The following is a 15030-nucleotide window of genomic DNA, read 5'->3' on the forward strand; positions in this document are numbered from 1 at the left end:
TTCTGGAGGCTTTCAGCTTAAAGTATCAACAATTTATCAAACACCTTTTCCTTATCAATTTTAAACTCTTCTAGTGACAGTGTCCTCCTCAATCACCATGGCCTGGACTGAGGTAAGATTTAGGTAAAGACAGATGCAAAGCATTCATTTAACACCTCTGCCAGGTCTATTGTCTCCATGTATAAAGTTTCCTTTAGGTCTCTAATAAACCTTCTCCTTTTACTGCATAGAATCATAGCATCCCTACAGTGTGGAAACAGGCCCTTAGGCCCAACAGGTCCACACCAAACCTTAAAGTATCCCACCCAAACACATTCCCCATTACTCTACATTTACCCCTGACTAATGCACCTAACCTACACATCCTGAACACTATGGGCAATTTAGCATGGCCAATTCACCTAACCTGCACATCTTTGGATTGTGATAGGAAACCCACACAGACACAGGGAGAATGTGCAAACTCCACACAGACAGTCGCCCGAGGCTGGAATTGAACCCGGGTTCCTGGCACTGTGAGGCAACAATGCTAACCACTGAGCCGTTGTGCAGTTGCATATTGTAATGCCTGGAGGAGACTTTGGAGTTTCCCTTTGTGGTAACTGCCAGTTTTAAAAAAAAATCATTTTCTTCTCCTTGTATTTGTTTTCCCACCTCCCTGCTAAACTGAGTGTATTCAGCTTTGTTCACCAAGCTGAGTCCGGGGTTGGCAGGTTTGCAGTCTGGGCAGAAATTGGGTTTGTACTCAGTGGAGTTCAGAGGAATGAAAAGGGATTTAATAAATTCGTCAAATTCTTCCAGGACTGGACAGATTGGATGGAGACTATCTTTCATCTGACCTGGGAAAGGGTGGTGGGGGAAAGGGAATTAGGATCCATCGTGAGGGATCATGGTTTCAGGATATGGCAAAAACCTTTTTGGACTGAAATGAGGATAAATTTGTACATGCAGTGGGTGGTGAACCTGTGGAATTCTCAACCACAGTCAGCTGTAGATGTCACTGAAGGAATATAAGAAGGAAATAGATTTGTAGAAACTGCAGGTGTCGAGAAGAGAGAATGGGAGTAAGGCTTTGAGACCACCCACAGTCATGTGAGGTTAGCTCGATGGGCCAAATGACTTCCTATTTTCTATTTTTTCATTCTTGTTTTTACTACCCAAGACCTATTATACGTGTTTTCTTCATTAATTTAGTTTATAAATCCTTTGTCATCAAGGAAATTGGAGATTTGTTTGACTTACCTTTCCCTTTTGAGGTAATATGCCTTTACTGTGCCCATTCCACCGTCTCATTGAAGTTAGCCTGTTTTGCAGTTGCTGTTCCTACTGCCAACTTGTGCTCCGCGTGGCCCAGTTGTTTTCTTTCCTTTTGAAGTCTGCTCTCTGCCAGTTGATTTTTTTTTTCCGACTCTGGTTTGCCCACAATCATTGTCAAGTAACATCCTAAACTTTATGATACAATGATCACTGACCTCCATTATTCTCCCATTTCACTTGATCTACTTGATACACCTCATTTTCAAGAATCGGGTCTAACAGTGCCTTCTTTCTTGTTGTCCTTTACATATCATTGTAGCAAATTCTCCAAACACAGTCTAGAAACACCAATCCCTAGAATGTTTAGAATGTTAGCCTTTCACTGATGTCATGGTTCTTTTGCTTGTATTGTTGTTTAGTTTGACCTGAATTTAGACTGATTCTTAAGCATTTTGGAAATTTGTTTGATTTAAATAACAATGAAACTGCATATTGTCATGAACAACAAACATAATCAGTGACTCACCAATTTAATGGCAATTAAGTTAATTTTGTTTTTATTCATGCTTTAATCTATATTATTTATTTATGTCCAAGGAAAGGGAACTTGTAAATGAAAACTTAGAGGAGCTGGGATACAGTCTTGACAGGATCAAGATTGATGAAGATGATGTGCTAGAAATTTTGGAAAACATTAAGATTGATAAGTCCCCAGGGCTAGACCAGATTTATCCTAGGCTGCTCCGGGAAGCGAGAAAGGAGGTTGCTAAGCTGCTGGCGAGGATCTTTGCCTCCTCACTCTCCATGGGAGTCGTACTAGAGGATTGGAAGGGCACAGACTGGATGCAGAGCTGGGCTGAGAAATGGCAGATGGAGTTCAACCTGGATAAATGCGAAGTGATGCATTTTGGAAGGTCGAACTCAAATGCTGAATATAGGATTAAAGATAGGATTCTTGGCAGTGTGGAGGAACGGAGGGATCTGGGTGTGCAAGTACATAGATCCCTCAAAGTTGCTACCCAAGTGGATAGGATTGTTAAGAAGGCATATGGTATTTTGGCTTTCATTAACAGGGGTATCGTGTTTAAGAGCCGCGAGGTTTTGCTGCAGCTCTACAAGTCCCTGGTGAGACCCTGGTGAATTTTGTCCAATTCCGGTCGCCTTACTATAGGAAAGATACAGAGGCTTTGGAGAGGGAGCAGAGAAGGTTTACCAGGATGCTGCCTGGACTGGAGGGCTTGCCTTATAAAGAAAGGTTGAATAGGCTCAGACTGTTCTCTCTGGAGAGAAAGAGGAAGAGAGCAGACTTGATCGAGGTGTACAAAATAATGAGAGGAATAGATCGTCGATAGCCAGAGACTTTTCCCCAGGGCAGGATTGACTGGTGTGAGAAGTCATAGTTTGAAGATTTTAGGAGGAAGGTATAAAGGAGACGTCAGAGGTAGGTTCTTTACGCAGAGAGTTATGAATGCATGGAATGTGTTGCGAGCTGAGGTGGTGGAAGCGAAGTCATTGGGGATGTTTTAAACGACTGTTGGACATGCACATGGACAGCAGTGAGTTGAGGGGTGCGTTAGTTAAGTTACTATATTTTATGTTAGGAATAAGTCTCGGCACAATGTTGTGGGCCTAAGTTCTGTGCTGTACTTTTCTATGTTCTATGTCATCATTGAAACAATCCTAAATCATCAGTATCCATAAAGACTGATCATCTATGAAGTTTGGGTATTGAGATGTGGACCTGCACTATTTAAAGTCTGTTATCTTGCACTATACTGACCCAACTCTTGAGTGCGCTGCATCACTATCTATGCCTTACCTAAAAGTGACTATTGTTTGACTCTCTGGAGTTGCAACAAAGTTTTCTTTCTCTCCATACTGTTATACGTGACATGAGTCTCTGATCTATGACTCTGGTATAGTTATTCCATTCTCTTTCTCAGCATTTCTGTTGCATGTGACTTCCAATGTTAATGTGACATCATCTTATATTATTAATGCAAGCATTCTAATTATACTTCAGATACTGTGGGGTTTAATTTTTGGATCCCAGCATAACAAGAAATTGGCAGTAAGGTTGATAATTAGAATTTTGAAATAATCTCTTGTGCTCAGACCTACTCCTGTTCTTTCTTTTATTATATCTTTCTCTTCCTCCTCTCTCCAAAAAAAACTTCAATTACTATATATTTTAAGATTTTACGTAACAGAAATTATTCACTTTTCTAAAAAAAACCAAATAGATTCAGTACATCAAACATTGAATAAAAGAATCTGTAAATCTCATTATTTTTTCGTAACTTGTAAAAGTGAAAGCCCAAGGATGTTAGTTTTAATTCTGTAGTTTAGTAGTTTAAATATGTGATTAAACTAAGAAATACCCATTAATTTTAATGCTATCACCTCCAAGCTCCTTTCCAAGCCAATCACCATCCTGACTTGGAACTGTATTGTTGCTGTTTCATTGCTGGGTTAAAATCCATTGACGTATACATGTAATTATCAGAGATCTATATTTTATGCTTGATATCTGGATTTCCACCTAACTTAAATTTTCTATGTTTTATTGTTATTTGATCATGTGTTGTGAGCATTACGGAGTAGGCCAGCAATCTTTGCAAATGTATAAATGCTCTGAAGAAGGTGATGGTGAACTGATATGTTGAACCACTGCCGAGCTTGAGGAATAGGGACATCCATGGTGCTGCTAGAAAGGGATTTTAATCCAACAACACTGATGTAATTCCAAGTCAGTATGGTGTGTGGCTTGGAGGGGAGCTTGGAAAAGGTAGTTTCACACAGATTTGCTGCCCTTGTCCTACTAAAAGTGGTCAGGGCCACAGGTTTGGAAGCTGCTGTTGGAGTAGTCTTGATGGTTTAACACAGTGCATTTGTAAATGGTATAGACAGCTGCCTCTGTGTCAGTGGTAAAGGGATTGAATATTGAAAGTAAATCGTTTAGGCTACTTTGTTCTTGTGTTTTTGTCTCGCTTCCTGAGTTTTGTTGAGTACTCTTATCTAGGCAAGTTGAGTGTATCACTCTCTTGACTTTTGCCCTGTAAATGGTGGGCATTGGGAAGACAAGAGGTAACTTGCATCCCACAAAATTTCTAGATTCTGACCCCATCCTGTACATACAGTATTTGTATAGTGGTCCACCAATGGTAATCCCCAGAAACTTGATAGTGGGGGGATTCATTGATGGTTATGCCATTAAATATTGAAGCTGGTTAGAATTTGCTTTTCCCCACTCCTGGTTGTGGTCATGTTTTCAGCACTTAACTGGCAAGTAATATTCACACTATTTATCAGCCCAAGTGTGGATGTTGTCCATGTCTTGCTGTATATCAATATCTGAGGTCTTGTGAATGGTGCTAAACATTGTGCAATCATCAGTAAACCATACACATTTATGATCTTCAGAACTAAGCCCCTTGGACCTTCTATAATACTCTGAGAAACCCAAACAGAGATGTCAGACTCCATGATCTCCTACACCCATAACCATCTTTACATGGGATGACTTTAGCCAGTGGAGAGTTTCCCCTTTTTCCAATGATTCTAGTTCTGTTAGGAATCCTTAATGCAAACTCCGTCAAATGCAGCTTTGACATTGAGGCAGCCGTATAGTTCTCATTTCTGGAATTCAGCTCTTTTGACCATGGTTCAACTTAGTCTGTGCTGAGGTCAGGAACCAAGTGGCCCACGCAGAACCCAAACTGAGCATTAGTGACCGGGTTATTCCTTTGTGCAGCTTGATAGTACTATCTATTACAGCCCATCACTTGTTTGAAGATTGTGAGTAGACTGATAGGGCACTAGTTGACCAGGTTAGATTTGTTCTACTTTTGAGCACAGTGCATAGTTGTGCAATTTTCCACATTACTAGTGTTGGAGCATCTCAGTTTTTACATACAGCATGAAACTATTTATTCAAAAAAAACATTTGAAGGTGAAGTCGAAACCCACAGAGTTTGGCAAAAGATTATTACTTTCTAACTGTGTAACTTTGTGTTGCTGATGAGCAATTGAATGCCAGTAAATCCTGATTGTTTTTGTGAGAAGTATTTTGAGGTAAGTTCTTCCCAATATTATGCAAAATTTAAGTTGTTAAGATCTTATTTCCCTCTTTAGAAACAAATATATACTAAACATTCTTAATACAATCATCTGTCTATGGTGGTATTATTTTGATTTTCCAGCAAATCAAAATTATTCAAAGTTTTGATGATTTGGTCACTTATTTCTGTGGAAAGGTACTCCACTGCTTTTTTTTAAAAAAATGCTCTTGTTGTATTACATCATATTTAAGAGTCTGATTTTTGTTTCCTGATATATACATAAATTCTTTTTAAAAACATTTCCTTAAATAAATTGATTCTGATTTCAGATGGACTTATGGTACACATTACTCCAGAAACCATGGAGGGTTTAAGACGAGCTCTGAGGGAAAAAAGAAACTTTAAAATCATTTGTGGGAAATTGGACCCAGATGACAGAAAAGAATTCGTAAATATTCAATGGATGGATGGTGATGAACCTGTAAATAAAGGGTATGATTCTTAGTAATATTTTGTTAGCCAATTTATGGTGTCCTTCATTCACATAATAGTGCTCTTCTAAAATATGGGGAACGTGAGGACTGCAGGTGCTGGAGATCAGAGTCGAGCGTGTGGTGCTGGCAAAGCACAGCCAGTCAGGCAGCATCTGAGGAGCAGGAGCGTTGATGTTCGAGCATGTATCCTTCTGAGGATGTAGAATGTACACACTACAGATCTGAAACCTTCAACGATTCTCTTTCCAGATCCTCCGCTTCTTGTTATCAGTCAGTCCTGCCCTAGCTCAGAGACACACTTTCCCAGACCTGCAGTGGACCTCTGTATTTGTACACGCTCTGCTGATGAAGGGTTTATGCCTGAAACATTGATTCTCTTGCTCCTCGGATGCTGTCTGACTGGCTGTGCTTTGTCAGCACCATATTCTTGACTGTTCTAAAATATGGAAGCAGCCTTTAACAGTGGGAATTGATAAAGCATTTTATAGTCTGATTATCTTGGAATAATGTGTAATTAGGCTATTGATCTCTGTTCAGCACTTCCCATAATGGTGTATTCACACTGAAGTCAGGTTTTTCAGTTTGGTGATAATACGTAATTGAAGACTGCATAGAGATTTTTGTGATATGAATCTTGAAGTATGTTTTTCATCATACTTGTAAACTTTAAAGTAATTATGTTAAAATTCTACCTCTAGTGTTTTAAGTCCCATTGATAGACGATCCATGGAAGACATTCCAAGCATCAAAATGCTCCAAGAAAATGTATTTGAAGCAGATGGAATTACTGTAAAGTGTACAGAGGTCAGTGGCTATTTTGTTTAGAACTACATGGAAAGAAACCTTGAAAATGTATGATTGGACAGTTTTTGTGTATTCTAATCCTTTTGCATTTATCACATTAATAATTGCTTTGGCAGTGTTTTAAGCAGACATTTAACTTTTTTCTAAGATAGGTGATCATGTATCTGAGTTTTGATTGCATTGTGTGCTGGTTTAAAGTTTTTTTTAACTCATTATGGAAATGGACTGGCACAAAGTTATTGTGAGACTAGATTCATGAAATAAAGTCAGGACAAGTTTAAATCCTCAGATGAACTGTTGTGATAAATTTAGCTAGTGTTGTACAATCCATTGTAGGTAATGTCTTTCCCATTTTCATACTTGATAGGGGTGCACAATGACTCTCCATGAAAGTGTTGGTCTTGGAACTCCTCTTCTGTTTTTCTGTCTTGCTTTCTGTTGTCCTTTCTGCTTTGTCTTGTTTTCTAGATTTCTCCACTGCCTGGAGACAAAGTCAGAGCCTCTCATGGCATTTAACTTGTCCCTGTTCCCAATTCTTTTCACTAAAATGGTGAACACGTCATGAGCATGCCCTTCTTGACCAATGATGAACAGATAAAATAGCTGTTTCTAACTTTTCATATTTACATAATGCTTTTTATTTTTCCACTATACAAGCGAGCTTTTGCATCCTGTAGTTTCCTTTGATGGAAAGTATCTACCTTCCATTTTTATGCAAGCAGTTTTTCCACAGGAAGTCTTCAAGGTCTCAGCTGTTGAGCATCAAACTTTAATGTGAACCTCCTGAATCCCTGTATTTTGACGTTTATTCAATATCGTACCCTATTTGTATTTTTTTTCCATTCTGTACCACCTGCATACGTTTATAGTGATGTTAGACTGTAATTAGTGGTATTTTCTGTTGGTAAACTAATAATTTTAAATGTATTATTTTATGGCTGCCTAATGTTTGTAATAAAGCCTATTCATCTAATCTTCAAAAATCTTAAGATATGTATTGAGTTGAACAATTCGGAATTTATCAGGTCTTCATTATGTCTGCATGTATCTTGGATGTGTCAAGACTACATAAAGTGAGCAATAATTAGTGATGTTATTTTTCTTTAATAACTTCTATAAATAAACGTCTATCGTAATGGAATCTTTCTGCACTGAATATCCCAAAGTTTAACGAAATGATAAGGTGCTTTGTTCTGGCATCAGATGTTTAACTTTTTTTTAGTTGTCTAATCCAGTTTAAAAAAAACACTAATCTCAGTTATCCATCAATAATAAAACCTTGAAATTTAGTACAGTTGCATTTCAGTTTGCAACAGTACAGTTATCTCAGCATTCTTGTTTGTAACAAGTACATTTGTGCAAATATATTTTGGCCACTACTTTCAAATGCTGACATAATATGTAATGTTAAGCACTATTACCACAGCTAGCTTTCTGTTGTGACTTTTTACTCAGTTGCAATCTGACCAGCAGTTTTATATAAGCTGCAGCCATACCATGTGGAATCAGTCTAAAAGCTCAAATGGTAATTTCACAAATGCAGTTTAATTTTAAAAAAAGAGATTTGCATTTACATGGTACTATTCAAGAATGTATCCTGTCTCAATGTGACAATGATTACATCTGTTTTGGTTATGCCGAGTGGAATAAATATTGGCCAAGAAACCAGTGAATTTTCTGCTCCTGGAAATAATGTCATGGGATCTTTTGCATCCACCTGAGCAGCCCTCAATTTAATGTGTCATCTGAAAGACACCAGCTCTGATCAAGTATAACTCCCCCGCTGGAATATCAGCCTTGAATTTTGTGTTCAAGCCCTGGAGAGGGGTATGGATCCACTGTCAGGCAACAGTGTTAACCACTGAGCCATGATTAAATCAACATCACTATGTAATCGGTACAGCTTAACAAGTTATGAACCAGTTAGCTGATTCTCCCCAAATAAGTGGAAGATGTAATACTTTGGTGATACTGGAATTGATATGAATATAAATGGACAATGGTAATTGCATTTTGTCCAATGTAAGCAGCTCCTCATTTTAAACATGAATGTTTTAAGTGTACACAACTCAGTTGTCTTGAAATGAATGGATGAAAAAGTTATTTAAATTACATTTTTTGACAGCTTTAAAGCGCTCAATGTAACAAATTAAGATCAATGTAAAACTATTTTTGTCTTGACTGGTTATAGTTATGGAATCTTTACAGTATAGAAAGATGCCATTTAGCCCAATGAGTTCATTGCCAGTATTCAGCCCAATGCAAGTCAGCTCTGTTCTTCCCTCTATTCCTGTAGATCTAGTCATTGTATCCATCCACTTTCCTTTAGAAATAATTAATTTACAGAATTTTATAAAGGTTCAATGTAACCTCCTTGATTTTATACTCTTTATGCAACCCAAGATCCCACATACCTGGCTAACAATCCTCTCCTTATGTCTTGTCAACCTAAAAGATTGTGCACTTAAATGCCGAGGTTCTTCCGTTTCTGTGTTCCTGCACATAGCCATTTAAGAACTTTGCCATGAAGTCTATATTGCCTCTATCCCTCTTGTCAAAATGCATCCCCTTGCACTTCTGTGTTAACTTCTTTGTGCTACTTTTCTATCTATATTTCAAGCCTGTCTATAGACATAAATTTGCTCGCTGAGCTGAAAGGTTCATTTTCAACCATACTAGGTAACACCAGTGCTTCACTAGAGGCTCACCAGTGAATGATGTTATGTCCCGCTTTCTTTTTATATTTAGGTCTCCTTGGATTGGTGATGTCATTTCCTGTTCTATTTCTCAGAGGGTGGTAAATGGGGTCCAAGTCGATGTGTTTGTTAAAACAGTTGCCATGCTTCTAGGAATTCTCATGCACATCTCTGTTTGGCTTATCCCAGTCAAAGTGGTGTCCTGCCTCATCTGTATGTAAGAATACTAATGATAGTAGGTAAGCCTTTTTGTGGTTGGCTCACTTACCATTCAACTGGGATAACGCACACATCTTGGGACAGGCCAAACAGAGAAAACAACAGGAAATGGCATCACCAACTGGAGGAAACCCAAACACATAAATAGAAAGCGGGACATAACACACCAATGCTTCACCAGAGGCTCACTGATGTTACCGAGTATGGTGACGCAAAGTCTGAAACCAAACCTTCCAGTTCAGTGAGCAAACTTACATCCAGAACCTCAACCTGTGCTACAAGTCTTCTCAAAGCATGTCTGTGCCCTGCTGAAGTCTATAATTTATTATCTTTCTCACTGTTTACTACACCTCCATGTTTGAGAGTGCTTTAAAATCCATTGGATTGCAAACTTTCACTGACTGTCTTTCAATCACCTCACTACTATGTCTGGAGGATCAACAAGTATTGTATATTTTATAAAATGGAGTGCCACGTATGTAAAAATCTACAGAATTTATTTTGATGCACATAAAAGGTATAACCATTAAGTTAATTAATTTGTTACTTTTGTTATTCTAGGTATTTTATTTGCAAAGAAATCATGATCCTCTCAGTCCTACCATTCCAGCTGCACAGAGTGAACTGACTGAGGAGATTGCCAGTGCTTGCTGTGCTGCTCTGTGCCCACACCTAAAAGCATTGAAAGAAATTGGAATAAACAAGCTGAGTCTCAGAGTCTCTTTAGAAACTGACAAGGTAAGGCAGGCAAAAACATCTCTCAAGTGTATTTTTAACAAGTACTTTCAATTTCTTCGCCATTCACATTATAGGGTTTCATGAATGCACATATGTTAATGATGCAACTTTAGTTTTATTCTGCAGACAATTATTTTTGTCTCAGTATGAGAAATTGAATTGATCACTTTTGGTTGCTGCAGCATGTACTGTTCAAATACAAAATTAGAAATTGTGGGAAAAGATCAGCAGAGCTGGCGCCATCTGTGGAGAGAAATCAGAGTCAGTGTTTCAGGTCAAATGACCCTTCCTCAACAGTTCTGAGGAAAGGTCACTCAATCCAAAACGTTAACTCTGATTTCCTAAACCTGAAAGTTTAAGTAATGACCTATACTAAAGCATTGGAGTCTTGTCACACTGTATAGGTTGGACTAATGTCTTTTAATCAAGCAGAATTTGAGTCAAAAACAGGAAAGAATTGGGCGGCACGGTGGCACAGTGGTTAGCACTGCTGCCTCGCAGCGCCTGAGACCCGGGTTCAATTCCCGCCTCAGGCGACTGACTGTGTGGAGTTTGCACGTTCTCCCCGTGTCTGCGTGGGTTTCCTCCAGGTGCTCCGGTTTCCTCCCACAGTCCAAAGATGTGCAGGCCAGGTGAATTGGCCATGCTAAATTGCCCATAGTGTTAGGTAAGGGGTAAATGTAGATGTAGGGGTATGGGTGGGTTACGCTTCGGCGGGGCGGTGTGGACTTGTTGGGCCGAAGGGCCTGTTTCCACACTGTAAGTAATCTAATCTAATCTAATCTAATCTAATCTAATCTAATCTAATCTAATTAAATTGCATGAAATGCCAACTCATAAAAATTGTCCACTCACCTTGGCCTTGGGAAGTAAAGGTCAGACTTACTCCAGTGCTACTTGGACCAATATAACAACAAGTTGTGCACTTTTATAACTGAAGGGTCAAAATGTGTGCAGTTTGCATAGGAATGTTCAGGTTACTGTATAGAGTCACAGCTTTCAGTGAATATTGACCTAGCCTCAAAGGTTTAAGGTACAGGGAGTGAATAAACAAATGAAGCTTACATCCGTTAGAATTTAGAAGGTGAAGTGGTAATGTAAAACATGTTTTCAATACATTAAGGGAAACTGGCTGGGAGAAACTGAGAAATTATTTTCTGTTTTTAAAAGTCGCAACTTAGCTAATACAGATTAATGAAAATTCCTTGTCAGCTATTGTACTGTAACATGAGGGAACTCTGATATTTTCTATCTGTCTTTTAGGGAATTATAAATATATTTTGAGAGCACTGTATCGTTTAAACAAATTTTATGTCACACTATTGGATCAATATATCTGTCCCTATTTGATTCTTGGCTATTTTAACATCATTCGTGAACTTAAATTATTTTATTTGTATTGTATACTTTATGCTTGCCCGTATTAAATGCCATCACCATTGTCATTGCTGACCACGAGAACAAGTTGTTTTTAATATGCTAAGGCATCCAAGGTGCTTCACAGCAAAGTTACCAAATAAAATTTGACAGCGAGACACATAAGGAGACATGAGGACATGGACCAAATTTTCATTGAATAGTAGGTTTTAAGAATCGTCTTAATGCAGGATAGAGAGCTTTGGAAGAGGAATTATGAAACTTTCAGTCTGTATTGCTGAAAGCACAGCCACCAAGGTCAGAAAGCTGGGAGGTGCCAATGGCAGGCATTGGAGGAGTGGAGCAGTCTGAGGGTTAGAGCTGGAGATGATGACATAGAACCAAGTGAGGAATTTGAACTCAAACATGAGTTTAAAGTTGAAGATGTTGCTGAATTGAGTCAGTAAACACAGGTGAATAGAACTTATGCAAATTCAAAACAGGCAGCAGTTTTGGATTGCTGAATTTACAGTGCTGAAGTCTGACAGGCTTAGATGTTCTATTAAACTGATTTTCATAGTCCAACTTTAACTAGTTGGTATCGAAGTTTTGAAATATTTAAGAACAGAACCTAATGTTCTAATAATACAGTCTGTTCTGATGTAACTCGATGGTTGTGTTCCTGTGTTATAACTAAATTGCATAATAGCAGCACAACTTAAACTAATGGGACTGGAATTGCGTTGTAGCCAATACAGGTAAGGAGAGTTTGCGTTCTACAAATAATGGTCTAAATTCTTCAGAGATGTTATAGCCAATTCACATTGAAGAAACTAGTGTTATAGTAGAACTGACTGTAGCTAAAGAAATCAGTTATGGAAATTTTTTAAATTATACTTAAAGTTTCTGCAGATTTTAGGTTATTTGCTGATGTCATATTTCGCTGTTGTAGGTTGAATATCAAGCAGGATCAAGTGGACGCCAACTTCCACAACACTACATGAATGACTTGGACAGTGCTTTAATCCCAGTAATCCACAGTGGGAGCTCTTATGCTAGCAGTGGTCCCCTAGAGATGGAATTATTTTTCTTCTTTCTGGAAAACCTTAAGTGAGGAGGAAAATGTGTTGATTTGATGGCCCACAAACGTGTAACAGTACAGATTGAAGCTTTCCAAGTTTTTTCTTCTGCTTCAGTGACTTCACTAAAGCATTCAGTGATCCCTATTTTGAGTTAATCTATTCTCACAGGTGCTGTGCTAAGATAGACATTTTGTTGCAGGGTTGCAGACGAGGTTTCATTGTGACAAAATGGTTAAGTTCCCATTCAGAATGTATTTGTATTCACATTCAGAATCTCAGGCATGAAATCTGCTTGCTTAGTTATGTACAACTTCAAGATGTGATGTTCGGTTATAGATGACACCCACAACTCTGGGTCTGTGGTTGGTCTGCAGTTCAACTACAGAAGGCAGTCATTCAATTTTCCAATGTCCATGAGAACATATTTCATTTAATATGGCTAATATGTGTCATCTTAACACAGTCAGGTTCCAGGTCATTGTTGGAGGTATGCTAAGTATAAGTTTTGATAAACTGGTCCAGTAATACTTTGAAAATTTTAAATTAAATACAAATAATTAAGCTATGCAGTTTTGTAATTAAGCAGCAGTATATGAAGCCATAAATGGAATTTGAATCATCATGCTTTGACTTTGGCATCTTAATCATTCCTAAAAGTCATCCAATTAAAAGTAAATTTTTTAAGTTATTTAGGCTCAAGAGCAGCAGTTTATTTCTTAAGTTGACATTTGTGAATCGTAATGTGAACCGTCAGAATTTCCCAAGACAGTCAGTGATTGAAAGACATTTCAAAGCTGCTAAGTATATTAAATCTGGAAGTAAGGAACACTGACCCGTGCATACGTTTTCCATGATATCTTGTATCTTCGAAATGTTGCATATTTTAAAAGGCCCCCTGTTTCAATTGTCCTTTGGATGTGTGAACTGGCTAAGCCATGCTACAGTTGACAGCATTTTCATTGTGAGAATAAAGCAAAATATGCAGGCAAGTTCCCTGTTGTCACCTGAAAATGTTGGCAATCACATAGAGTTTAACCTCCTTCAATCCAGTAAAGCACAAAATAATGTGGGCCAGTCTAACAGTTTAGGTGAAGAAACATTCTCCTTATGATTTGAAAATAGACAGCCATCCCACTTGAGGAGTAGGATCCCTCCAGTAAGCCTTTACAGGAATTCTGAACCACGTCACATTCTGGTTTGGCATATTTCATGTATCTGACATTCCAATGTGAGGATTTCAACTTGCAAAAATAATTATGTTCATAACCTTTATGTATATTTCCTAACCTTTTCTATAACAGATTGAATTTTTTCATAGATTTGTTTACAAATTATTTACATTGGTGTTTGGGAATATGCTGTAACTTTATAACTGCGGCTTAAATTTTCAGCAATGTTTGAATCAATTGAGAAAGCCTTTCAAGCGTACTTATCTTTATTACTTTTTTATTAGTTTTATAAAATAGGGTAACTTTAGTTTCAAATAGAATATAATCAAATTGAGAACATTAATGGGATATTAAATCGGCTTAATGTTTGAGGTTTAAGAACAACTAATTAAAGTAACACTGGCATACGTCGCCTTTTTTTGATTAGTTCCTGTATCCTTGAGTCTGTATTTTGCTAAGGTAGAAATGTGCAATTTCCCTACCATGAAACTTGTGAATCTATACTCCTTTTGAGTGTCTGAGAAATGTTTAAATGTATATTCTTTGCCTAATTTCTTACTGTAGGTTTTGTATCTAGTTAAATGTCTGTGTAAAATCACTAATTCCTATCTTTACAAACAATATTTTGTTTTTTTTAAAACTGCCAATACACAGGGAAAGGTGTGTCTGCACTTGCCATTCAAATCTCTTCAATGCCATGTGCTTGAAAGATTAAAGTAATAAAATGTGCTCCACATGACAGGTGCATCAGGTAATTTTATTTTCAAATGTATAAACAAAATCAGATTAGTGTCCTTGACTGTTGAGTTCTAAACACATGGATTTATGTTTTGTAAAATGGTAAATCATTCATTGCCTGCATATTTTTATTTATATGTATCCATGTATATTTATGATGAAAAATAAATCACGAGAGAATTAAAGTGATTTAATTCAATTGTCAGCTTTTACAGTATTCAAATAAATGAGAATAAGTAGAGAAATAGCTACATGAGTACACGTAGCCATGAGCCGTTAAACATGGAGGAAAATTGCTGTAAAATGTTCGGGGATCAGACTTTTAAATTCCATTGCTTTGTTGGTTTTGTATGTATACTTATGTTCTCGAATAGGCATTGCCTGATGTCACCTTTCAAATTTCTGTAATGATAGGT

At 37.7% G+C, this 15030-nt stretch overlaps 1 protein-coding gene across 6 annotated transcripts in view; it reads left to right on the forward strand.

Annotated features, from left to right (window-relative positions):
• The window catches only part of zfyve16 (zinc finger, FYVE domain containing 16), a 69179-nt gene extending 54376 nt beyond the window's left edge, over positions 1-14803 (forward strand). For all 6 annotated transcript variants that reach the window (XM_072582161.1, XM_072582175.1, XM_072582184.1 and 3 more), the window contains 4 exons: positions 5648-5810; positions 6511-6616; positions 10093-10269; positions 12578-14803. In XM_072582161.1, coding sequence (XP_072438262.1) covers positions 5648-5810; positions 6511-6616; positions 10093-10269; positions 12578-12739 — 608 coding nt within the window. In that variant the 3' untranslated portion in view covers positions 12740-14803. The remainder of the gene's footprint in view (positions 1-5647; positions 5811-6510; positions 6617-10092; positions 10270-12577) is intronic.
• Positions 14804-15030: the final 227 nt, after the last annotated feature.

Source organism: Chiloscyllium punctatum, chromosome 2 (genome assembly GCF_047496795.1).
Source record: "Chiloscyllium punctatum isolate Juve2018m chromosome 2, sChiPun1.3, whole genome shotgun sequence".
Classification (NCBI taxonomy): Eukaryota; Metazoa; Chordata; class Chondrichthyes; order Orectolobiformes; family Hemiscylliidae; genus Chiloscyllium; species Chiloscyllium punctatum.